Below are 26,233 nucleotides of genomic sequence, written 5' to 3' on the forward strand. Positions count from 1 at the left end.
GACTGGACGGTTCCAGAATACCAGCAAAAATTTGCTCGTGCTGCAATCGACGTTGCCGGCGTTGACGTCATTTACGGACATTCATCTCACCACGTGAAGGGTATAGAGGTTTACCATGGAAAACTCATCACTTACGGCTTAGGCGATCTGATCAATGATTTCGAAGGTTCGATCAACCGTTACCTTGCTCGTTTATCAGAAACATATCATTACGAATGGAACTTAATGTATTTTGCCGACTTCAACCAAGAGAACGGAAACGTCCTCAACCTTAAAATGGTGCCGACTTCGATAGAAAAGTTCCAGGTTAGAAGAGCCGACGAAGATGCCACAGACTGGCTCCATAAGCAGATGGACAAGTTGTGCAAGAAGTTGGGAGCAGGCGTGGAGAGAGTCGGCGACGAACTCCAACTCCTGATTGCTAATCCCCTCGTCAAGGGCGAGCTATAATACACGGGATGATTGTAATATTAACTTGGTCATTTGATGAATTGAATGCCCTAGTGACCGGACGTTTGACGGTGTGTCACCAACATAGCAAAAGGTTTATGACCGCATCGTCTTTTATTTCAATATATTATTAGAAAGACATAACCGTTATTCATGGAGTCAAATAAACAAGGAGGATAAATGGAATCGTTACGGTTACGTGTTGTTATTTCAATCGTCTGGGTTCACGGACTTTTTGGAAATTAATTATTCGATCGCTTATCTATCTATTCATCACAGTAATTGTATTACTCAGCAATTTGCCCGTGATGAAGTTTGAGATGCCATAGTATTGTTAATGATACATGTATGTACAACTAAATTGCTACTCATCCTTACAAGCATGGTTGAACAATATGGCACCAGTATGTCCCATTGACGTTGGATGGCACCGTTTCACCGATTTTGACGAACTTCACATTCTTCATTATATGCTACACAGGCATTCATTGTATATTCTGTATTCGCAGACAAGAATACGCATGCGGGTAATAAATTATTATGCTAAGAGAACGCCTAAAGCATTTTATACTATAGTAGTGTATTATTTTACTGGGTCTCTTGTACCTTGGTTAAATACTCATGCGATCATTTTATTTCAATATAAGAGTTGTTAGTATTGCGTGTATATGAGTTTTTAAAGCCCTTTAGAAATACACCATTACGATATAATGACACGCACACACACTATGTGCATGCATAGGGGTGTGCAGATAAAAAGGACTGAAATATGGGGTTGTTCATACAATAAATTTTATTTTTAAACAATTTGACGGGGATGAATTTCCCCAAGCAAGCTTATTTCCCACGTCGCGCTCGGGAGTCGCAGCCCAGGGCCCAAACGTTACAATATCATACTGTGCAAACATCTTTGTAACAGAACGTACTTTTAGTCTATACAAAATTGAATATTTATTGTCCTATAAGCACACACAGCAATATGAATCAGACTGTACGCCAGAATACTTAGTTCTCAAAAAGAACATATCGACTAAAAATGCCACGGTGTATAAATCTCTAAATTAGCCTCTCAATAATTTCAAAATGGCTCCAGCAATTCTCACCAAAACGAGCACAGATGCGCGTAGAACGAATCTGTTTGGCTGCTGGTACAATAATTTATAGAAATGTTTTTGAATTCACTTTTGGTAAGGGCAGTTATTAGAATGACCACTGCTCTCCAAGGTCAGTGTCCTTCAGTCTATCCACCAGGCTGCCCACTGCAGAATCATCTGGAACACAAAGGACGGTTTCTGAATTTAAATTTCAAATTTCACACAGAAAGGTAACAGTGTGACACTGAATATATGAATAAATAAAAAACAATAAAAATACACACAGTTAAATGACTACATTTGAATTGTTTTCAAAAATAAACAAATGAAATCTATATCAAAGGATAAGCATTTGTGCCTAATTGACAACTTAAAAAAAAAAAAACAACTGAATTCAAAATCATGAGTAGGCTGAAGAACGTGGCCCCTCCACAGCTGAAAAGTGTTGCAATACCTGGTATTGAAGACAAAATTTCTATTCACCAAATATAAATAATTTATGTATATAATTTCTGTCAGATCAATATTTCTTAATAAACCAATGACAAATTTATCAAATAAGTACAATATTCTACATTCTCTTTTGCCATGGCATATTAGACTTTGTTTATTAGGCTAAATTTAGGCTAAAATTAATCATTCTAAAAACAGCCTAAAATGTACTTAATTTCATTTTAACTTCCACTTACCTTTGGGTAATTTTGTAGCATCTGTAAGCGGTTGTACGGGTATAAGAAGGTTGGGTAAATAAGCTTCTGTGCTCTTCTTCTTCACTTGTTTGAAGAAAGAATGGCTAAGTAGATCTGTCACAGTGGGCCTGCAGGGATAAAAACTTCAATTATTTGACTGATATTTAGCTACACTTCCACACTGTAAGGTTGTATTTAATTCAGACAACATAAAAATGATTGAGACATAAAATAAATAAATGAAAGAATAAATAAATACATTAAAAGATAAATAAATAAATAAATAAAACTGAGTGACTTATTTCAGCAAACAAAATTCTTATTATTCTTATAATTTTCTTTTTAAAATGTTAAAATCAATATAGAGCTCAGTGTTCAATATGTCAATGTAAAAAAATTCTATTTTGAGAATGACTTGCACGCACATATGGAAAGAATTCAAAACTGTATGTGTGTGTGTGTGTTTTTATGCCTGCATGCTCATGCATACCCTTTACATTTCTGTTTCCACTCACCTTTCTGTGGGATCCCTTTTAAGACACGACTCCACAAACTCATGAAAATGTGAAGAAAAAATTCTTTGGTACTTGATGGTGTCTCCTCGAGAGTTCCCCTCACTGTCTCGAAGAATACCGGAGTCTGTGCCCCCTGAAAATATGCATGTATCTCCATATGCAACTACTGATGTGTGTGAGGTTGAATTTAGATAGTCAGTATGCTGTGATTGAAGTGACAAGAAAAGTGAATGATTAAAAAAAAAGCCAACAAGACAACGACAATTGAATTACAAAGAATACTTCACAAATAAATTTGAAGAAAAAAAAGTATAGCATTATTTGGCTCAAAAAGAACAAACACTACCTTCCATGTTTTGATTTTCCTCCATGATGTAGTCAGGGACTGTAGTGTTATCCAGCAGTCGTGGCGTTGTCCCACTCATCTTCTCCAGTAACATTAACGTCAGCGGCATATCAGCAAAAGGCACACAGCCGTTGGCCAGCTCACACGCTGTGATTCCAATACTGTAGATATCCGACTTGTTGTCGTAGCCAGCCATATTCTGGAAGCAGTCAAAAGAAATATGACCAATGTCATCAACTTTATTTTGTAACACCACTCAAGACATTAACAAAGATGTGACTCCTACAAATTTAAAAATAAAACAAGCTGGAATACAATTTATCACTTCTTCAAAATATTTCCATGTTTTTTTTTCAGTTCAGCCACTAAATGATTATCTAATATTGTATCAGTAAATCATTCCAGAAAAGAAACTGCTACCTGTAGGAAGATAGTGTCCCTTTTAACTGAACTGATTGACCAGTTATTCTACCTGTTCTAGTATCTCTGGTGCCATCCAGTGGAGAGATTTAATAGCAGTGGTGGGGTAATCATGGACCACATGCTCCTTGGCGCCACCTACGATTGTGTCGAGCATGTACCGCATTCCAGACAAACGAACTTGCCCATTGGCTGAGACTAAAATGTGGCTGGCTCTTATTCCTCTGAATAATAATAATAATAAGAAGAAGAAGAAGAAGAATACATAAATACATACATACATGATACAAATATTCAAAACCAATATGGTTCACCCCATATATGTTTGTGTAATCTGTCATATTTAATTTCATCTTAGTAAAACGCTTCCGTCTTTAACATTTTCTTCTTTTCTTTCTTTCTGTTCTTTTTTCCCCCTCTACTGCAAACTTTAACTCCCATTTTGATTACAACTTCATTTTGTATCATGTGTTTAATTAAGTTTACCTGTGTATGAATCCTTTGGCATGTATATATTCCAGTGCCTGCAGCACATCTCGTAGTATAAAAGCAATGGCTAACTCTGGCAATCCTTCTGTGAATTGCGCATGACAAACTAAGTCTCGACATGAGCCTACATAAAAAAACAAAAAATATTCAAAATATTATCGCTTCGTCAAAAACTAGACAGCAAGGCTGGCATATCAACAGACAATGAAAATGAGGAGAAAAATAAATATAAAATAAATTAATAAAAGAATCACTTATTTTGCAAAGGCAAGATTCTTAAAAATATAAAAATTGGACAGAAACAGTTTATCACAAGTACATACCATATCCCATCAATGGCATCACCGCCCACAGTTCCTTATTATGAATGAAAGCAGAATACAGCGGCAAAATGTTGCTATGAGCAAACTGCTTTGATGCCAGGATTTCATGCTGAAAAAGAGAAGCTGCCATGTTGTAATTTGTTATATAAATCAGTAATAATGCTCATCTATCTCTTCCATAGTCTGTGTATGCTTAATAGTCTGTGGCACTGTACATAAGCGCCATTTTCATGATGCATTTGCTTACTTTAAATTTTAACTGTATGGCTGTTAAATGCATTTTGTTGAAGATTTATCCATTTTTTCTTACCTGCAGTATGCCAAATTTTACTACAATCACATTCTTACCTGCAGTATGCCAAAGTCTATGTCACATTCTTCTAAGTTGATCCTGCGTATGGTAATGTGAGTCCCAGAGGGGATATGCTTTGCCAGTGAGATGGTGGCCTGTTCATTGCAAGCATGACCTGGGGTATAGAATATATACAGGCCACATTATCAGAAATGTAGTTGAGAAACAGATCAGATCTGTATTATGTGCACTGTGATGCTGGTAATCTGATGGTTGGAGCAGCTAAATGTAAACTTACACAAACAGAACAAACAAAAATAATTACACCAACTTACAATGTATAATGAGAAAACATTAAATAAAGACAATTTCTCTAAATTTTCTTGTAAGTAAATGTGTTCTGCATTTGGAAGAAATCTATTATGTTTTTAGGCCAGGTTCACAACAATTGGATCTAGAGACTAACTAGTTTGCTGATCACATATGGTGCACGCTTGACAATGGATTCCCGCCTCCCAAGCGAGTCTTCCCAGCACGACCAGAACAATTAAATCAAATGGGTCACGCCATATCTGATCCGCACACTACACAGTCTGCAGATCACCTAATTGTGAATGTGGTTTTAGAGTGATTCTAGAGCCTCAGACTGTCGTGCCCTACCTATGACAGTGAAGATTTGGTAGTCCTCTGGACGAGGCCTGAAATCCACCATGTTGTAGTTTGAAGCAGAGGACGTGGAAGCTCTGTCACTGGCACTGGAAGAGCTCCATGATGGGGATTCTCTTCTCTGGAAATACAGAGTATGGACTGGTAGACTACACAATACACTAAAATGTTACCATTGTTTTTGCCATAGAGCATTGACTTAAAGTTGTAAATTGTACTGAAATCCCCTCAGTTAAATCAAAAGAGAACAAAGATCAAAGGATTATATTTCATGTTTTTTCTAATATTTTGGTCAGAACAATATCACTACTAGTATTTTAAATAAAAAACTTGATAAAATTTTGACCAATATCAGAAATGAAATTTCACCAATAAAAGTTACACAGAGCTGTCGAATGTATATATATATGTATTACTGTGCTTGATATCTTGAAAATTCACTTTCTATTAGTAGTGATTTTTAAACAAAATGACACAACAATGACATACACCCATTAAAATGTGTAGAAAGAGACTTGCGTGCTGTCTAAAATACAGTTTTAGACCAGTACATCTAACAGAGTAAGATCATTTTATATGAGAGAGGACATAGCTGTGAACAAACTACCAGGCATGCAGTACATGGCAGCATTCAGAAAGGTTTCAAAGATATTTTGTTCAACTTCAAGATGAAAATGCAATGTAACATTGTATTCCCCTTCTGCTTACACACCCACTTCTCTTTCTCTCTCACACACACACATACACCCCATTTCCATAGATTAGATCGACCTACTTTAGATCGACCTAACTCCCTGGGGGTTCACGCTAAATAGCTGTCAGCCGGGAGGACACAAAAGTTAATTACCCCCTTACAGCTTGTAGTAGGCGGGACGGACATTTAAGCCGGATTATCTGAAGGTAATCTAGTGAGACTCCCCGCGGGGATAGATCGATCTAAAATCTATGGGAATAGAGCCATACACACATGCACACACACATGCACACACACATGCACACACACATGCATACACACACATACACACACACACACATTCCTGCATCAAAACATCTGCACAGAAAGACAAAGGGTTAATGTTATCATGTATTACAGAAGAAATGGGAACCAAGCGACTAATTTCAGCAGTCAAAACTCCATCTGATGAAACCTCAATGAACAGGGCCTGTGTTGCTATCACCCATGGGTGAAATGACACACAGTTTGACATTTCTAGATTCTTGGTCACCCTGGACATAATTTGTTGTTGAAACATCTTTTCAGGAAAGCTAATGCACATGGCATTATTTGATCATTTGATACACAAATAATAATTTCATCATGCCAAAATGGATACTAATATGTTTTGATCATTTGATACACAAATAATAATTTCATCATGCCAAAATGGATACTAATATGTTTTGATCATTTGATACACAAATAATAATTTCATCATGCCAAAATGGATACTAATATGTTTTGATCATTTGATACACAAATAATAATTTCATCATGCCAAAATGGATACTAATATGTTTTGATCATTTGATACACAAATAATAATTTCATCATGCCAAAATGGATACTAATATGTTTTGATCATTTGATACACAAATAATAATTTCATCATGCCAAAATGGATACTAATATGTATTAATCTATGCCATTAAAAAAGCTTCTATTTTCTTACACTTCTGGGTTTTCTGTACAGAGGTTCTTCAATATCAGCCTCTGGGACAGACTTCTTTGAAGAACAATAGCACTGCTGAAAATCATCAAAATATGAACATTACAGCAAATGAAATGTATTTTGGCAAATCAGTAGTTCTCAATCTGAATTCCATTTAATACATACAGTTCATTACACTTCAGATTACCTATCTATGGTGATATGGGTGTTTGTATTAGTAACCAGTTTCACTATATAGTTTTACACTTTCAATTTTTTCATTTTTGTACTACAAATACACCATTTCTCAATCAGAAATTTGAAAAGGGACATCTGCCTTTTTGGTTTGTGTTTCTGAGTTTGATTTGTGTGATCAATGTGAAACAGTTTAACAAAGCATCGCTTCAAGGCAGTTTTTATCTAAATTCAAACTCAGCAAAAAAAGTTAAGCTTTACCCACTCCCACTTAAATAGCACCATATAATACCATAGCAATATACATGCTTTCTATGAAATTTGTCTCTAAAAAGGCTAGGCAAAGGAGAAAAGAATATAATGTTATTAGATATTACTGCATCAATTTTTCAATATTTTTCTATTGAAGAGCAGTTTAAATTCACCACCTTTCACAGACTAGTTTAAAGCCAACACACTTGATTTTTTTAACATCACTTCTAACAAAATCTCTCATGAAACAGAGTATTTGCATATTAAACTGAAAAGAAAAAACATGCAATTTACGGATTTGATTTTTACATATGTGCTTGGTGCCATGATATCAAGCAATTACTGTGGAAGAGAAACCAGGTTATAAATTACTATGAGACTGAATAATTATTATCAAGAATAATTCAAATAGGTTACCAGTATTTTATCAGCACAGTGATAAGTAAAATGGCCTGTGTTAACAATCACCAGAGGTTAATGTATAAAAATTAGGTTGAGGTGTTTTTTGTTTTGTTATAAACAAAGCATATCTTCCACTGTGATTTCTCTGTACTGAATGACAATGACCAAGATACACAAAATAGATAAACCATCAACTCGGCTTTCATGTTCCATGTGCACCTGTCGTGGATGCATGTGTGTGCATGTATGTATGCATGTACTGCTGCATGACTACAGAATTTAGAAAAAAATCTATTGAGTGCAAGGGGGGGGGGGGGGGGGGGGGGGGGGGGGGGGGGGGGAGGGGGGTCCCCCAGGATCTGGAGCACAGGGAGCCCAAATTTGTGAATCTGTAATTTGGTCATTGATAAACAGAGAGTCCAACCCAAGCTAGCCCAACCAACCACCCAACATAAATACTTTGTAAACAATACAGCTGTCTCTGGAAATGCAGGCTTTAGGCTATTAACCTTCTAAATGACTATGGGATGGCTCTAAGGAGAAACCCTTGGATGAGAGTGATTTCAGCTTCTAATAATTTGTTTTGATTAAAAAAAGGACGAAAATATTCTTAGTTATCACTTGTAGTTTAATAGCTTTGTTCATGATGTAAATCAAGGTTACCGTAAGAAATTAATTCTATGATATACACACAATTTAACCATATTACAAAAAAAAAAAAAATCCCTTTGACCACTCACCATTCAAAAATATTTTTGCTCCAAGTTTGAATTTTGTTAGAAACCCTGTGCAATCAAAACACTGGGAGATGGAAAATTTTAGTATGGTGTAAGGTGGGTAAAGTGGGTAGGGGGGCATAAAAGTAGGCCATGCTCAGTATATGTACATTAAAAAATAGGGCACTGGAAAACATGACACTTTCACCCAAAGTATCCTACTTTACTTAGTTAAAAAAAAAAAACTTAACATTACCACCACCATCAAATCAGTGTCATGCAAATATCAGGGGAACAAAGTGTCCAAATTAAAGATGAAAATCCTTTTATTCCAACATCTCCCAAGAAGATCCACCACAGCTGCAGATTTCAAACCAAATGTTGTAACTTTCGGAATACATATTTCTGTTTTAGTTAATGTACATGTAAACATTTTAATATCTCATGATAAAGGGTAATGTATGAATGAGAATCCAGTTATTATTTGGTATTGGTGGCATTAAATGTCTAACATGTTAAGCTAATGTAATATTAAACAATACCATGCACAGCAAAACAATGATAAATCAACATCAAAATGACTACAGGGAAAATCTACCTTGTTACACACTTACAACAACCAAATAAAACGAAAAATACAACAAAAAGCAACGGCCGAAATGCAACTGTTGCTAAATGAATTAAAGAAACACAAAATAAAGTGAGTTATAAAAACATAAACAACAAATTTTCAACAGCAAATCACATCTCCATCCTCAATTAACACTACAGTACTTACATTCCAGATACTGCGACTAGGCTATTCTATAAGAGCTACTGAGAAAAGAAAATCAAATTTAGCATGCCTTTATTTATGGTGAAACAATATTTACACGAATTGCTAAACGTGGCCCTTCACCCTGACAAATAAGTCACAAATACCCACATAAAACATGAAGCAAAATCAGCTGGGTTGCATAAATCTTTATATTACCGTCGCCGATCAGGCACAATTGTCAAGAAAACTCGTTAATTGTTGTTGGAAATCTTACCATCAAGGACATCGTACATGTCTGTGGAAACTTACTCTTTGGTGTTTGGAGATTATAAGACGCCAAAATCTCGACTAAATTCGCGCTTTCTCGTGTGCATACACAGCTTTGTGGTCATGTTTTTATTGTACAGTGAACTTACTTAACTATTCGAAGACTATTCGTACTGCATATGTGTTTGTGAAATCAATAAAGTAGCCTTTCGTCTTGGAAACTTAGTAAAGGGAAATGTCCGGTGTCACGGTCTCAGAATGTCGTCGTGCTCAGTTCTTGATAAATGTAGATCTAACGTTCTGAGACTGCACTGACGAGCAGCTACCCGCTACCAGAACTACATAGCAACTTATACCCCTGATACCAGGGGCTCCTAGTAAAATAGTATAAAAATAATTGGTAACAGCTGCTATACTAGCCAGTGCTACCTGTACGCACCTACGCAGTGAGCGTATACACGTAAATTATTATTATTATTATTATTATTATTATTATTATTATTATTATTTACATTTTTTGTGGTTGACATAAAAATAGTGGAATGTGAATACTAGTAACGTCGTGGGACTCATTTTGAACAAGAAATGACACTTTTTCTAGATCTGCTCAGAAGTGGATGACGTGGATTGCTGTAGGCCTATAAACGTTAAATTTGGCATTGGCATAGGCCTACATCAAGAAGGCGAATATGATCGCACACAGGCAGTCATTTGTTGATTTGAATAGGTATAGCGCTCGCGATGTAAAATCGCAACTTTGCAGGACATTAAGTTAAACTGTGTGAAATTCACCAAAATTGTACGTCAGTGCAAATCTCATGTTTAACGATGATACTAATCACTTTCTTAGTTTAAAAAAATACGTATTGCCCATTTAAAAGAGACCCATATGCGCGCCTTCATGCACTGCATCGATCGTTTTCAGGGGCGGGTCCAGGATTTTTTGAAGGGTTGGGGGGGGGGGGGGAGGGGGTGATCAATAAAATGTTTGCCAAACTTCTTTTTGGGGGACCAATCATATGGTTTAAATGACACTTAACTACATCATATAGGCCTATTGCTTAATTTTTCCCAAATATTCTAAGGGGAGGCATTTTGCTTTGTCACAATTTTGCACACATTACGGAGTAGCTGGTCATCTTCCATATTTGGAATCTTTGGTGAAAATGACACTAAATTACAAAATTACATACTAATTTTTTCAAATACTTCTCGGGGGAGGGCTGCTCAGGTATCTTTCCCGATCCTAGGTGTGGCCAACCAGTAGGCCCTACGTGCACATATCAGAAGACACAATGAAACATATTCTAGAGGCAAACTTTATTCTCGGCTTCTTTATTTCTGTTACGTTTATTTTATGTGACAGCTGTGATTGTTGAAATTGTTAATAGTGTAACAGTGTTCTTTTACAAACGCTATCAGTCCTTCAACCGTTTCATTTACGAGAATCTCGTCGTAGAATCTACAAACTGTTTATCTCTGTGTAAGAGCTGTGTCGTGGCCTGGTTAGTAAGTGTTCGTTTCAATTAATGATATATATATATGACAGGGTGTCAACATCCCGGTGCTTTCTTACATTGGGGTCCACAAGCCCAGCTAGGGATACAACAGCGACACGTGTAGTCGTGCCAGTAGCACGCGTCGGAAGCATGCCTGCAACAGCCGCTGTAGTTGCCACAGCAACCACGGTCAGAGCCCCGGATGTGCCAGCCCGCAGAATACGACACAAATAACCATCCACCCCCGGACTCACAGCCCGACACCCTGAAATTAAAGTAGAAAATGCATTCAACAGTTCCTTTGATATGATGGTCTGGGCACCATTATAAATAGGCCTATGGCTGTTGCGTCCCCGGTGCCCGTGAAGCAGTTTGGTAGTCACTCATTTATTTTTGTCGCTGTTCATTTTTAATTCATTTTCTATTTATAGCCTCAGCGCACACTGTAAGCTTTCAATACAGTTAGGATTTATCATTTTCTCTGGAGCCTTCCTTGCAAAGCAGGGCACAGTACATGTATAAGTGCACTTACGTATACAAAAAAATCATTGGACTATATGTTGTAAATTATGCTAAAAGCAAATAGAGATTTAGGTATCAGACAAATATACCGAATATTCTTCAATCAGAATATTTTATTTTATTTTATTCTGAATTGGCTTCATAATCCATAATTAATAATACCAAAAGTACAGATTTACGTACTTGCAGGTCGTGGAGCCGCAGGCTTTTTGGCGAGCAAGACCTTTGGTTAATGTATAGCGTTTCTGGACTGAATGAACTTGGTTCCTTGATCTCTCACTGGTTACTTCCACCAAATGCACCAACAGTAACAATGCAGCGGCGGTCAGTGCAATTTTCATGGTTTTTTAGCTTGTAAAGTTCTGAATATAGAAAAAAAATAATTATGAATCAAAGTAACACCTTCAGTTATATGAATATATATTATTGAAGCAACTGAGCCTGCGAAATAGTGACAGAAGCAGTGACATGTAATCTTTTTAACCAACATAATCTAGAAAACTTATAATACCAGTATTAAACTTATTTTAATTTGTACACTAAATTAAAGCTATCCCTGCTGACAAAGCTTTCGAGCACTGCGTGGCCTGCCTCATATACCCTTTACTTTAAATAAGTGTAGAAATAACTGAAAATTTTAATTTCAAAAGTTACCAACAGACTACGCAGATAAATTTCCATCAGATTAATCTCAAATAATCTTAAGATGCTGCACATACATCCAGAAATATCAAACCTTTTGGTCCAAATGGGTGCGTATATCAAAGGCTGAGCTGTTGAACTTCCAGCGTATCTCGTCGAGACTGAGCACCTAATAAGTTTGTCGTCGGAGCACTTTTCTGCCCACGACCAGTGCTTTGAACAACATAATAATTGCGTCCGTATTCAAGGTGTGAAATTATATGGGCTCATGGTATTAGATAAGATAATTGTACCCTCTACAAATTAAGGGTCACAGATCGATTTTTCACTATATATTCACAGATATATGTCTCCGGCGAATTCATGGCACATGTCTCCATTGTCGCGTTGGAAAAAATTGCATATAATTTATATCCGACCCTGGTAGAGGGTAACATAATTACACTCTTGTATATATATATGTCGCATTCAGTGGACAACTTGTTCTGCAACAAGTAACGGATGGTTAACTTGCGGAAGTATAATTATATACGACGATTACGGGCCCTATAGTATGCTGTTAGTCTCCAACGCAGAGGTTGCTCCAAGTCCGTTTAGAATTTCTGAATTGATATTTCCGTATTTCTGAAGTGATATTTGAGATGATCAGGGAGAACGCGTTCTTTACCAGATATGCCCGTTTCTTGTATATTTGTCTGTGAAGTCGATTTTTTATCTATACTATAGTGTAGGAGTTTTAATGAACAGGATATACAAAAGGCCTCTGTGATATCGAGGGGGGGGGGGGGCTTAATTATCCTCTACAAGGGTCACAGGTTGATTTTTCACAGATATGACTCTGGTTCATTCATGACCCTTTTATCTACTCGCGCCTGAGAGAAATCTGCGACAGGATGACGCTTTTCATCTTCGGATATTGTTATCTCTTTACTCTCCCTCAAATGGATCTGATTAAGAAAAAGATTATTAACAGCCGTACCGTCCCGGTCATCCGATCATTTATGTTTTTGATGTATCAAAGTAGGCCTACCGGTACATGTAGAGGTCTATCGTTGACCCACTCCTTACGGGCATCCCACGAAAACAAAATACCTGTTTCCTTTTGAGTTCAAAATGTTTTTCTTGGTATTTGCACTGATCAAGAGCCCCCCGAGCAATGTCAAAAATTTCATTAAACAAGTAACAACTATGCCGTGTACTTGCTCTCCACCTCCAAAAAGGAGAGAATTGATACTTTTAAAAACCATATAAAGGTAACTTTGAAATGTGGTCTTTCTTATTAATCTTATCATTGCCACAGGACTACCAAAGACAATGCAGCCATGTTGTTATTTGAAGAAAATTATGTGCACTGAGATGATGATTTCATTTTTCATTTATTTATTTATGATTTTTGCATTAAAATCTTTTTCACCTTGGAGTGTTTTTCTCGATAAAAAACACAAAAAAGGCCTGAGTCAAATATCTTTAATTTTACTTCTCTTTACGTAATGTATAAAAATTGTAGAAAAATAATCTCATTATCAATTTCTATAACATTTCGATTTGATAACGGACAAACATTGTACATTCGTTAAAATTCAGATTCTGATTTCTTATATGGTCAGAATGCTGTTAAAATGATTGAATATTTAAAGATATCACAGCAATAATATATATATATATATATATATAAAGATCTTCATGAAAGTGAAATAAAATATGTAACTGATTTACGCATATTTTAATACTTTAAAAGTGTTTTAAAGAAGCGCTTTCCTGTAATAATGAATAATTTTTTGCATTTTTTATCATGATACTGCTATACTATACTATTTAAGAAAGAATTTCAAGCCAGTCTATGTTTTCGAGAAGGAGTCTAGCGGCATTGAAAATTGGACTGAACATTCTGTAGTACACCAAAAATCCTCTCCTATTGCGTCTTCTCTGCACCCAGTGAGGTGGTATGACAAATTTCTCCTTTGGTTTTGGAGTGCGTTCACGAACTTTCTTCACCACGTCCTGAACCAATTTACCCAAATTTGTATTCGCCCTCCACACAACCATGTGGGCCAGAAGACGGACAGACTCCACTGGCATCTTTGGGTGGACGCTGGTGATGCGCTCCTTAGCGTCCATCAACTCCAGGTGAAAATTCACTTCGTCTTCGTCCGCCTGCTGCTGTTCGGGTGTTTTCGGCTCCTCCGGCAGTGCCTGGTGAATCTCAACCCAGGTCTTGCTCTCCGGGTAGATTTCTGGAGGTGGCAGGTCGTGATCTGGGGCCGTAGGAGCGAGATTCTTCATCATGACAGGCGCAAAATTGCTGTATATGATATGGTATTCTCCCTGCACCGTCTCATCTGTTGGGTCTAATTTCACCGCCATCATCTTCATACGTATGTACTCAAGTTTAGTAAGGGGCACGTACGGTCCCTTAGGTAGAAGGTAATGTGACGGGACTGCGTAACGCTCCTTGGCTGACGGTGACTTCTCCCCGGGATCTGATGCCTGTGGAAAATATATATTATTTATTATTTTATAATAACACAATTACGTAGAAAACAGCTCCATCAACACTGATATCAAACTGCAGTGGGTAATAAAAAATGTATTTGGATTAGTTACAAAATTTCCATTGCTTCTCAAATTAAACTGTCAATGGATATCAGTTCAAATTTAATCAATATAGTAAAACAATGTACATGTGTAGATAGTGTAAAAATCGTAACCTATAAAAATTTGTGTTAAAACAATTAAGTGAATCACTTTAAGAATATTTTTCGTACGAAAAAGAGACATTGATTAGGTATCAGATATGTATACATACTGGGGCGGTGAAAGAAAGGTCAATATCTTTCCCCTCTGTGCCATCACTGCGTTCTCCACCAGCTGTCTCCGGTTCACTCACAGCTTTCAAGTCCGAAATATGGGCATTCTCCTCTCCGTCAACTTCATCTCTGGCGGAGAGGAAACTTTCCTCACTGCTGGACGCCTCTGCCGCGTCACTCCCCACGGTTTGGTTGTTCTGTACCCCAGAGTGCTGTGTGGAGTGATCCGGCGCGTCGCTGTTGGCGATGTTTTGTGCCACAACCAAAGCCTCGGCTTCTCTCTTCTCTCTGCTGAGCTCCCAGGCCTTGGCTCTTTGCTCATTGATGTGACGGATGAGAGGTTTAGACCAGGCCTTAAACCTGTTTTCTACTCTCTCCCATGTATTGAACCGTGCGTGGATGAGATCGCGCTCTTTGTCAACGGCCTTCTTGTTCTCCTTAATCACTTCCCTCAGTCGTGCGCTCTCTCTTATAATTTGACGCTCCAGTTCCAGTTCCCGTTCTTGCAACTCGTAGAGTGAAGCGTCTTTCTCCCGCTGCCTTTTAAGGGATTCCTGGTGCGCTTTCTTGGCTTTTGAGAGTTCTTCTTTCAATTCTTTGGTGCGTTTTTTCTCTAGTTTTAACTGCCTTCTCAGCGACAGGACCCTGTGTTGTTGACTGAGGAGGGATTTCTCTAGTTTTATCTGTGTGGCCCGGGAAATGCCTCCAGGAAGAGTGTCAACGATTAGTCTGGCCTGCCTTGCTTTTTTCTCTACAAAGAAAAGTACACGGGGCGAATTATCGAAGGTGCAGATTTCCTACACAATGTGGTAGTATTTTTAATTATACTTACCTAGTTCAAACAGTTAATCAAGACATTTATGGTGAAGTATGTATTCAAACACGAGCTATCAGCATATAGTCATTATCTGTCATCCAAACCCGCTTACCTCTACGGTAAGACTCTCTTTTCATCACCAAAGCTAAAGCCAAGAACGCTACACCAAAAGTGCAGATATAGCCACAAACAACCAGGTGACACAGGCGTAGCAATGTGCGTTTTGTACAGCGCCGCCAAATTGCGCCCGTTTTGAAGGCCATCCAATCCCTAACCTCGTGCAAAAAGGCTGCAATATGATAAAAATAATATAGAAATACAATAATATTAACAAATCCGAATAAGTTAATGAACCACTAATCACATAAAATTTGACAAACAAATTCAAACATGTCAAACCTTGTTTTCATTCGGTTTAACTTCTGAAGTATGTTTATAACCAAATGTGGACCTTCTGCTTAAAGGACAACTCAGTGGGTTAGATTAATGTATAGAAGCAGGTTCTATGTAAAACTTTGATCAGATTTGTGTTTTGGGAGATTGTTTATTATTATATGAATAAGTCTGGGTCACAAAAGTCCTGTTAAGACAACTAGAATAAAGAATTAGAAAACGAAAACTATTTATCATGATTTCGGAGCACAGCCAGAAGTACTTCCGGCTCAAGGTCACGACCTCGATTTTCCCACGCTTACGACCAATCACAGCAGGCTTCAGTCAGAATGAGATAGACGTCACGACTACACAGCGAAACTTGTCAGACATGTAAGTGCCGCCTGTCCATCTTTTCGGTACATGTACCGATCAAAACAGAAAACGTAAAGCCCAAAACGCTCTTATACACGTAACAAACTTTGTATGAGCACAAATATTGTCATTTATTGTGAACAGGATAATATGATAATCAGACACACTTGAGACCTGTGAAGCGCATACTCACGTGTCGAGGAGTAGTTTCGCCATTGCCTCGTATGTGAGTCCTAACTCAGCTTTAAGTGTCCTCCACCGCCCCACCTCCCTCCCAACATACACAGTCTGAGTGCTTCTTTGTCTGTCTCTAATTTTCTTTCGTATCTTTCGAACTGGAGTGGCTATTTTCTTTCGCCCCCTTTTGTCGCTCTCCTCTTCAGACTTGACGCGCGTCTGAGCCATGTTTGCTGTTTTGGCGCCAAATAGTAACATCCGGGTCTCAGCCGTAGTACTTCATTCATAGTAAACCGCGAGACTTAACGAGAAATTGCGCGTTCTGAAGCCGTACTGTGAGGTGGTAGCTGAGTATTTAAGACGAGTCGTCTTTTATTATTTAATGGAACTTAAAAACGGTATTAGGTAGCTTCATTTTCTGAACGGTTTTGGATAGGATATACCTTGGTCATTATGGGGAAATTGGTGAGTTTTCCAGGAAAATTCATTTTCGTGCTATTTTAAGGGTTTAACGCGCTGAGACTGTCTTTAATAACCTATTTTCTCAACTTTTTAATATTACAAGAAAAACTGGCACGTACCGGTAATAACTTCTGGTCCCAGTGTCTGTGTAAATCTAACAGTGATTTTGTTTCCCAAGTCAAGGGCTTCCTTGTAAGCCTCCTCAATAGGCCGACTAAGGGTTTCGATTGTGTCAATCAAATGCTGGACGAAGCTGTGCGGATCGTCCAATATCGTCAGGAGAGGATCGATGACGTATTTATCCAGAAATTTCCCAGTCTTTACCATGAAGCTGTCCAGGAACGACGAGGTGTCAAATGTCAAGAGACATACGTTGTATGCGAAAGGGTTTTCATAACCGGCGCAAGCTTCCTCTCGGGGGTCGGTTGTTGTTGCTGATGTTGAGAAGAGGTCCGTAAGTGACTTAAATCCTCTCTCTGGAAACCCAGTCACCGACTTGGCCCATGCAGATGCTTCAAAAATTCCTTCACAACCAAGTTTCACCAGGCTGGAGGCGTGGTGACCGCAGGCTTTTTCTTTAGGCGAGACACCCGAGAGGAACCGATGAACCCTCAACAGACCGTCCCTCAGGTGCGGCGTTATCTTTTTCCCGTACTGCCAAGCTTGTTCAGACGCCCAGTCGAACGTTTCCCGTGTTGTTTCATTGACTCTGTCCACTGCAGATATAAAAAGTCACTATAGTGTGAACAGTCAGTGCCATAACACTGATTCATCATACAACAGAATAAATGCACACGTCTACAGATGCCGCAATAGATATGGATCTGCTTAATTGTTTTTTTTATTCAATTTAAGTTACCACAAGAAATCTAGTGAATGTTTAAGCAGAACTACTTTTTTTTTTTTTTTGGTACAGCATGATGACTTTTAATTTTTCTAAGAAGCGGTGTATTTGTCAGGAAGAGCCAGGAAACTGTGATATACCTATTAAAGTGGCAAGCTCGCCCCAGTAGCCGTACATGTCTGCTTCACTAACCAGTGGTGGTTTGAGAATTCTAACAGGGTCGCTTGGGAGGACTGAAATAAATAAATAAATAAATAAATAAATGAATAAATAAATAAATAAACAACATATGTTAAAATAATTTAGTCGCACTGAAACGATATGAAACGTTTGAACTTAACATATACAATGTATACGTAACGAGTCCATCTTTCAATCAGGATGATAAGACGATGCTTATGAACAACATAATGCGAATACAACAGGTTAAATGTGTAGGATTCACAGCTATGCCTCAAAGAGATTATATTTCTTTAGATTATAGTGTTGAGAAAAAAAAAACGAATCCTACCAGTATCAAAACTTTTGCCTATATCCGGTCGTCCACGTGCTACATCGTCCGTTAACCTGCCCCAGCACTGCGTGGTGTTAGAGACACTCCAGGTATATGCTGTACACCTTGAGGCAAACGTCTCTGTCCTCTTGTCCCTACCACACTCAGTTGCCACTTGGGTTCGTGTTCTAACCCTACTGTCTCTCATCTCTGAACGGTGACCTCAATTATAAATAATAAACCGTATTTATTAATTGATAGACATATATATTAATAAGAACGTACTGTTGAAAATAGGTTCTGTGAACCCTAGGGCACCAGTTGCTTTTATTATAGCTTTCTTATTATAAAAAGCAAAATGAATGCTAACGATTCAACTGTCCTCAAAATTAGGGAAACTTTTCGTCAAAAAGACGCGGAGTTGTATGTTGGAAGGTTGCGCATTTTAGGACTTAAAAACAAAATGTTAATGTAATTTAGTGAACTGCGTAAGGACACTTTTGAAATATATATCACTCGCTCATATATTAGGTAGATTTGAATTCCAGCCTATTTTCAAGTTTTTTTTTCTTATACGCAGGTTATGTAAGGCAATATCCCAGCATACCATCAGTTGTCAAGAAGTCCATCAGTTGTCAAGAAGATGTCAGATTGGTATGACCCTTGAGTATCTCAAAAATGGTTTGACGAAAGGAAATTTGCGATCTATAACGTAGTATTTAGGGCCTACCGGTAAATCCGTTTTGCGCATTCTTCAAAAACGTCTTGATATCCTCTTGGATAGAGTTAAAGCCAGCTGTAATCCATGACACGATGTCGCCAAAAGCAAAATCTGAAAAATCACAGGCTGGATTTTGCAGTTATCCACTTCGTCAAACGCAAAATATCTATGTAATTTATAATTAGATAACAAATAAGTGACTTTTGAATCAATTGGGCTTCGGCCTGTCCTATCCTATTTTTATCCAGAAATATTAATGTTTTTAAAAACCTGTGAAAATCTCGTAAAATAATAAATGAGGGAAATTATAAATGTTAGAGATTTGATGCATGTGCACTTGAACTTATTTATGTTTATGTTTACATGTACATATTCTCTATGTCAAAAGAGAGAAATAAATAAATGAGAAAATGACAATACCAAATAAAATTGAAAATAAGCCCAACTTTATTGAGAATAGCCTAGAATAATCACTGCTTACCGCTGGTGGTCCTGGTCCTTTGAGCAGGAACCTGGTCAACCAAATCACACCGGTACAAAGCCCTGGCGGCATCCAAACTCCAGACAGCTGAAACAGATGCCTCGTGTTTCTGTTCCGTGGAGCCAGCAGCTCGTCCCTTGACTCCAGTACGCTGCAGGGCCTGGTGCCCGAGCTCTGGCTGTGCGCACGTACGTGCCTGGTCAGGCTCAGCGCTGGATGCTGTGATGATAAGGAATATATTCTACATTTGTCTAAGAAATCAGGAGCGTCTCATATTTTATTCTAAATGAAATACCAAAAGTAGCCTAGCCTTTAGTTACGATTGCATTATTCGTGAAAATTGAAATCTAACATGAATTAAGATTTTTACAGAAAAAAAACCTCCAGCAGTCTGTTTATGTGGTTATTTTTCTTTAAGTTATTATGATAACTTACAATGAAAAATAATCATCATTGAAGTGAATGGAATAGATATTATATCTGATTAAAATACTAATAATCCGAATGGAGAAGTTAGAAATCACACTAGATAAACTTACGGTAAATTGCGGTTTACCTAATAACGTACATAAGGTAACCTATGCCTCATATCAATATATAAAACTGCTTACCATGTCTTGATGCGAAATTACTGTCAGCATTACCAATGACGTAAATATCCGTGGCCAGCAGATCTTCAGTGGTCAGCGGAAGGGTTATCTTACCCACTTTTGCCACAGGGGCAACAATGTCGGCAAGTGGAGTAGTGTTATTTCCACTAAAATGGAACCCAAAAAATTCCAAGTAAAGTTTTCGTGGATTTGTCTTAATTGCTTCATGTAATTAAAGATGAAATAAGTGTAATTAGCTTCTATATCTGAACTGCTCGGCAAAGTGCTTTCTAAGAGATGTAATGTCACGCCTATAGTAGAAAACTTAGAACACGTTATTTTGAGTAACGTGCATGGAAATATCTTAAAATGACTTTGTACTTACGTGCGTATACCTCAGTCCATCTAAACATCTATCATATCACATTCTTTCACTTCCATAAACTTACCTATTCTCCTGTGGGAATGTCCGCAGGAAGTAGCGATCGAATAACGCTACAGTAATACAGTATATAAAGAATAATCTCCTTGATTTCATCGTAAAATATACGCGAAGCAATACACAGCAACATCCATGTTGCCGAAATGCGAAATGCGCTATGAAACTATAAACAAACGACACGTCACATGTTTTATGACGTCACACTAAGAAGAAGACGTATTGCGTTTGACGTATAAATCTAGGCGGACAATTGTGTAACAAGCAAATTGGAAAAGCGTAGGGAAAAGTCAACAATTGATCTGCTATTGTTAAAGAAATCCATTTGCCATTTGTACACTGTTTAATTCGTGAAGAATTTTTTTCTTGCTTTTTTCTTTTTTTTTTCATTCTTTTTTTTTTCGTGGGGATGGGGCGGTACAAATACATTGTTGATATATGTTCATAACAATTCATTCTTTAATACATTAATGTTTTTCAAATGCATGACACAAAAGAATGAAAGATGTAATTCTGTCATATATTAAATCCAAAAATCAATCATTTGTGCTTTCGGGATGACTCATATGTTTTACTCGTTAGCATAGCATAAAAAAAATGTTATTACAAGACAGATGTGAACAAGTCATTAATGAACTTTATTTTCCATTTTACAATCATCGATGTATTCAATTAATAAGGCCTAATTTGTTATCAATTATTACCATTTAGTTGCATTTTGAGGACGATTCCACTTCTCGTCAGTTAGCAACATCGCCTGCGAGAAGCTAAGTTTATGTGCACACAGAATGAATGTATCTTAAATTTATAAAAGACTGCTTAAATGCGTTTGCGGTTGAAAAACCGGGTGGGAAACGAAGATAGGCTCTGTAGCTAAGACTTTGCTTGGAACCCACAAAAGTCTCCAGGTTTGACAAGATTGTTAATTTTCAATCCATTCATTCAAGATAGCCGAAGACCCTATATCAGAGGGTAAGTTGCCGACAGAAAGACGGAGAGATGCGGCTTCATCAGCGGCTGTCTAAGCTAAGTCTCTGGTAACTCTCCCTATAGCTGATGGTGAGAGGTATACTGACAACAACTGCTGCTACCAGGACCCAATTCATGTACTGGATATCTGAATACACGACAAAATAATGATGTTAGGTACATCATTCAAAACGACCAGTGAAAAAGAGTTTTAAATGTAAAGCTGAGAATGAACATTAACTTAAATTAATTTTTTTTACTATCAAGCTGATCTACAAAACTCGTAATGTTCAATTCCGAAAACATGTTGATTGATGCCGTGCATGTATGAAACGTTAAATTTGTCCGCCTAGTACATGTTGTAAGAAAGGCGCATTAAAACCTGAAAATTATATCTTTGTGTGTGCGAGTGTGTGTGTGTGTCGTGATGTCTTCGGGGGGAAGGGGGGGGGCAGGAGGCGACAAGCATTATGCTTTACCTACCAACTTGAGGTATCATAAACGAGAAGAAGAAGATGACCGCCACCCCGTTGTACAGCGCGGTCAGTAATCCAGCAGTGACCCCTTCGGCCACGGGATAACTCGCCTCACACGCCAGCTCCAGCCCAAACGGCTGAAGTGCTATCTCACAAATGCCTCCCAGGATGATAGAGATGTAGGTCATCGCTGAAAGAAACAAGACGTAATTTTCGCATACATAAAGATGTCCAATGATCTGAGCAATGTGAGATAAATAGATAGATATGTTTTTATTCTGAATTGTAAGCAGAGACGCATGTAATTAAGAAAACATTTTATCACTTTCAGAAAATCAGCAAATCAAGCAGTCAAAGATATATTAAGAACACCAATGAGAGATACAACATATAGGTTGATTGGTATTTGGCCAGTCCAGGCAGTTATTTATTTATTTATTTATTTGTTGGTTTGTTTGTTATGACTCAATTGAGATTGTACGACATTACTTTAAAGTGGCAGGTAATCGATCGAGTGACTCGAAGGTGTGATAAGAGGACTAAAATAAGACGCTAACAAGAATGTATAGTAATCAGCTACGCATAAACGAATTGCGTGAGTTTGCAAAAAGTGAAGTAATTTTGAAAACAAGATAAGCGCCGTTTCTATTGTTTCGAATAAGCCAGATACCAAGCGCAACGCTCTGACCTGGATTACAAAACAGCCTGAAAATTCTTTCTTCATTTTTTTTTTTTAGAAAATGAAAACTAGGCCATTTGCTCGCGTCAGGTCATTTAGCTTGCCAAGAGTAAAATGCAACTTTGGGAAACCTGCCGCATACGTATATAGTCCTTGCCCTCTACCAGGGCCGCAGTTATTAATGCGGACATTTTTTGCTGAATTGAGAGCCAAAATGTCTATTTATCTTTTTAGATATCTGTGAATATCTGTAGAAAATCAATCTGTAACCCTGGTAGAGGGTATATAGTCCTGATGCTTGAACAATCGGGCATCAGGCACTCACATATACCCGGGTCGCACTGAACCAGCGTGGTGGGTTATTACGGTTGAACTCTGTACAGCATGACAGCACGCTGCACAAAACCTTCGAGCGCGGAGAAGTCTTTGAAGGCCATCTACAAGCAGTGGCGTGACAGACTGGGATGAAGATGAAGATGAAGATGATGATGATGATGATGATTTGCAATAGGAAGAACAAGAACAAAACAGTAATTACCAATCCATCCAGGAACAGGTGGCAAAACAAACGTTTCTATCAATGCAGCAAACCAAGTGTACGACCCGGCAGACACAAATAGCAGTATGATGACTGCGGCCTTTAAGTGACCAGCAAATAAATCAGAGATCCTAGAAATACACGTACCCGAGTAGTAATAACAGTTTTATTTTTACTATCAACAAAAGCAAACTGACATCTTAACAAGTTTTTTGCAACAATTACAACAACACGTGGTTCACTGTTCACATTAAAAAAGGTAGCTTAAACGAAACGAATTATTTTATCAAACATACCTTGCAAAAAGAACTGCTACCAAAATTCCAGCAATTGAACTCCAGAAACCTAAATACGCTGCCTCATCCTACAAGCAATGAAATATTTATTTCGAAGTTAATTCAAGATTAAAGGAAGAAAAAGGCTTTTTAAAATGTACGCTTTAGATTAAACATGATCAATATCGCATAGTAAACTTTGGAATGTGATTGAACATTAGTAAGCAGCAGGGCTTACCTGTGACACTTTGTCTTGAAGAATAACTCCTAGTAACGACATCCAGGACCCATACACCCCCGTTAATGCGTATGGGACGCCGATGGCAAACACTTGGTATTTTCTGCAACAAAACAGTAACACGGAGGGTAAAGGCCTATGCCAATTTTAAACAATAGTATATTTTTCGTCACCTTTCGTCACAGTAGCACGCGCACACACATACACACACACACACACACACACACACACACACTCAGAGTAATCTCTGACCACAGGGTGCGCTGCAGTCTTTAACAAAATTTTTGAAAAGCAGTGTGATTTGTGCAGGATTTTAGGGGTGCTTTGATGAGAGAGAGAGAGAGAGAGAGAGAGAGAGAGAGAGAGAGAGGGGTACCGTAGCAAGGTAAAAACACCTCTCTTGTAGTCCACTCTCTTCTTGGATGCGGATACACTGGGAGGCGTTGGAGGTTTGGCGGGAAAATACAGCAGCATGCTGACAAATACGGCCACACAGACGCCTGCCTCTGTAATGATGAAATAAATTGAATTCGACCAATTATAGAAAAGCAGATAAGAAAACGTGGAAATAATAACGAAAGATATCTGCTTGAATCCCGCACTTCACTTAAGGAATGCTTAGATAGATGTTAATATTATTCTCCATTTAATATACTGATTACTGAGTATGATTTTTTAAAACAATGTTTATTCATATGAAATGGAGGCAAAGCGCTAAAAGCATTAGATGCTCTCCATCTGAGTATGCTATTTGGCCTATATACGTTTATGTGACTTTCTGTTTTCTGCGAGTCCTGTTGCTCACTTCTTCAAAATGCTTACCAATGAACATAAGTCTGTGAATGTCCCAAGATACCTCTTCTACAGATATATCACTGAAACATGTGGATACGAATCATGCACGGATCTCAGTGGTATTGGCAATCTGTTCAACTCTATGACTGGGTTCCAACAAATTTAGATCGATCCATCTGGATCGACCTAACTCCCTGGGGGTTCACGCTAAATTGCTGTTAATTACCCCTTTACAGCTTTTAGTAGGCGGGACAGACATTTAAGCCGGTTAAGCTGACAGCAATCTAGTGAGACTCCCCAGGGGGATAGATCGATCTAAATATCTGTGGGAATGGTCTCTATTTTTTTACTTTTACGACAGCCAAGAAAAACAACAACAACAAACAAACAAAAGACAAACAAACAAAAAACAAATATAGGAGAATGTTTCGCTTTGAACAGAAGAAATGCAACTGAAGGAATGAACTAGAAATGCGTATTCACGGAGGTAAGTAATACATTCACCAGCGCTTTTCTTGTTATATGCAGATTAGTGTCGACCTAATTATCCTAAGACCCTGCTTCGGTAGAGGACTTCCATTGCTGTTACACCGGTGCTGTGTGTCGCTCTTTAATTCACGACCGGACAAAGCACAATGGATTATTGAAAAACAATGTGAGGGAATATAATGTTTACTATGTTATGTTGGACTCTTCGACGTAACTGCTACAGTTTTCCACACACGTCGGTTTTCGAACGGCCAAAGGAGCTAAAATGAGAAATAAAAACCCTCTTGCACCGACAACTTTAAAATTCACTTTACCGCTTTAATTGTTAATTTAAGCCGGTTAAGTTAATAGCTATTTAGTGAGACTCTCCAGGAGTTAGACGAATGTCACCTGTTCAAAGTAATGGGGAAGGGACTACGTACGGTTCCTAGCGGACTATCATTCCTGTCACAACGGCTAAGTACATTTGCTGTATTTTCTCTCCGCTCACATGTTGACCATTTAATCCAAAAATCACAGATGAAACAATGGATTGCAATTAAGTCAGTTATTGGTATTTACCTATAATGAATGACAAGGCACCTCCAAGTAATGTGAACACTGTCACGGCGGCAGTGACGGTGGTTCTCTGTGACACGGGAAACCAGACATTGGACAACAGAGGGCCCGCCGCACAGCAAACCCCGCCAGAGAGACCGTTTAGTACGTGCCCAACATGGATCAGCATATAGAATTGAAAAAAAAAATTATCATATAATTGAGGTCATTTTTAGTGCGTTTTGTGGGTTGAAAACCTTGACCCTGACATGCGTTTTACCCGAATAAGTGAAAATCAAAGAATGAATGGTCCCAACGGTTCACACCAGTTAAAGTGATAATAACTCTTCGTTTCGGCCAAAAAATGAATTTTCCTGGAGTAAACAACAATTTTTCCATACTTACCAATGGTTAATGAATCCATTTTTACATTCAAAGTTAGTCCCTGGTTTTTTTATAAAAAGTTTGGTTTTT

At 37.9% G+C, this 26,233-nt stretch overlaps 4 protein-coding genes across 11 annotated transcripts; all 4 read right to left on the reverse strand.

Annotated features, from left to right (window-relative positions):
• Positions 1-1,220: 1,220 nt before the first annotated feature.
• Positions 1,221-9,606, reverse strand: LOC106177040 (STE20-related kinase adapter protein alpha). 5 transcript variants are annotated; one of them, XM_013559674.2, is made up of 12 exons: positions 9,530-9,606; positions 9,277-9,314; positions 6,955-7,029; positions 5,279-5,405; positions 4,675-4,793; positions 4,327-4,435; positions 4,001-4,127; positions 3,567-3,738; positions 3,095-3,293; positions 2,749-2,881; positions 2,234-2,361; positions 1,221-1,721 (listed from the first exon to the last, which is right to left on the reverse strand). In XM_013559674.2, the coding sequence occupies exons 4-12, from the start codon at positions 5,328-5,330 to the stop codon at positions 1,651-1,653; spliced, it is 1,110 nt and encodes a 369-aa protein (XP_013415128.2). In that variant the 5' UTR covers positions 5,331-5,405; positions 6,955-7,029; positions 9,277-9,314; positions 9,530-9,606; the 3' UTR covers positions 1,221-1,650. The 5 variants fall into 5 exon arrangements, with proteins under 5 accessions (XP_013415128.2, XP_013415129.2, XP_013415127.2 ...); XM_013559675.2 differs by having other exon boundaries at positions 9,277-9,311; positions 9,530-9,576; XM_013559673.2 differs by lacking the exon at positions 9,277-9,314 and having other exon boundaries at positions 9,530-9,586.
• Positions 9,607-10,827: 1,221 nt separating this feature from the next.
• Positions 10,828-12,471, reverse strand: LOC106177028 (uncharacterized). Of its 2 annotated transcripts, none has more exons than XM_087017683.1 (3): positions 12,280-12,471; positions 11,727-11,905; positions 10,828-11,286 (listed from the first exon to the last, which is right to left on the reverse strand). In XM_087017683.1, the coding sequence occupies exons 2-3, from the start codon at positions 11,882-11,884 to the stop codon at positions 11,076-11,078; spliced, it is 369 nt and encodes a 122-aa protein (XP_086873809.1). In that variant the 5' UTR covers positions 11,885-11,905; positions 12,280-12,471; the 3' UTR covers positions 10,828-11,075. The 2 variants fall into 2 exon arrangements, with proteins under 2 accessions (XP_086873809.1, XP_086873810.1); XM_087017684.1 differs by having other exon boundaries at positions 12,263-12,428.
• A 1,529-nt stretch (positions 12,472-14,000) lies between these two features.
• LOC147760777 (uncharacterized) lies at positions 14,001-20,862 on the reverse strand. Its single transcript, XM_087017203.1, has 10 exons — positions 20,774-20,862; positions 20,346-20,491; positions 19,735-19,953; positions 19,263-19,364; positions 18,551-18,754; positions 18,180-18,272; positions 17,315-17,911; positions 15,922-16,098; positions 14,992-15,743; positions 14,001-14,672 (listed from the first exon to the last, which is right to left on the reverse strand). The coding sequence occupies exons 1-10, from the start codon at positions 20,860-20,862 to the stop codon at positions 14,001-14,003; spliced, it is 3,051 nt and encodes a 1,016-aa protein (XP_086873329.1).
• A 518-nt stretch (positions 20,863-21,380) lies between these two features.
• On the reverse strand, positions 21,381-26,089 carry LOC106177029 (solute carrier family 49 member 4). 3 transcript variants are annotated; one of them, XM_087018345.1, is made up of 9 exons: positions 25,784-26,089; positions 25,410-25,482; positions 24,761-24,813; positions 24,315-24,444; positions 23,939-24,041; positions 23,722-23,789; positions 23,426-23,556; positions 22,216-22,398; positions 21,381-21,880 (listed from the first exon to the last, which is right to left on the reverse strand). In XM_087018345.1, the coding sequence occupies exons 1-9, from the start codon at positions 25,947-25,949 to the stop codon at positions 21,774-21,776; spliced, it is 1,014 nt and encodes a 337-aa protein (XP_086874471.1). In that variant the 5' UTR covers positions 25,950-26,089; the 3' UTR covers positions 21,381-21,773. The 3 variants fall into 3 exon arrangements, with proteins under 3 accessions (XP_086874471.1, XP_086874473.1, XP_086874472.1); XM_087018347.1 differs by lacking the exon at positions 25,784-26,089 and having other exon boundaries at positions 25,238-25,410; XM_087018346.1 differs by lacking the exons at positions 24,761-24,813; positions 25,410-25,482.
• Between the last annotated feature and the right edge of the window lie 144 nt (positions 26,090-26,233).

This window comes from Lingula anatina, chromosome 7 (assembly GCF_051362555.1).
Source record: "Lingula anatina isolate TDL-2025a chromosome 7, LinAna3.0, whole genome shotgun sequence".
NCBI lineage: Eukaryota > Metazoa > Brachiopoda > Lingulata > Lingulida > Lingulidae > Lingula > Lingula anatina.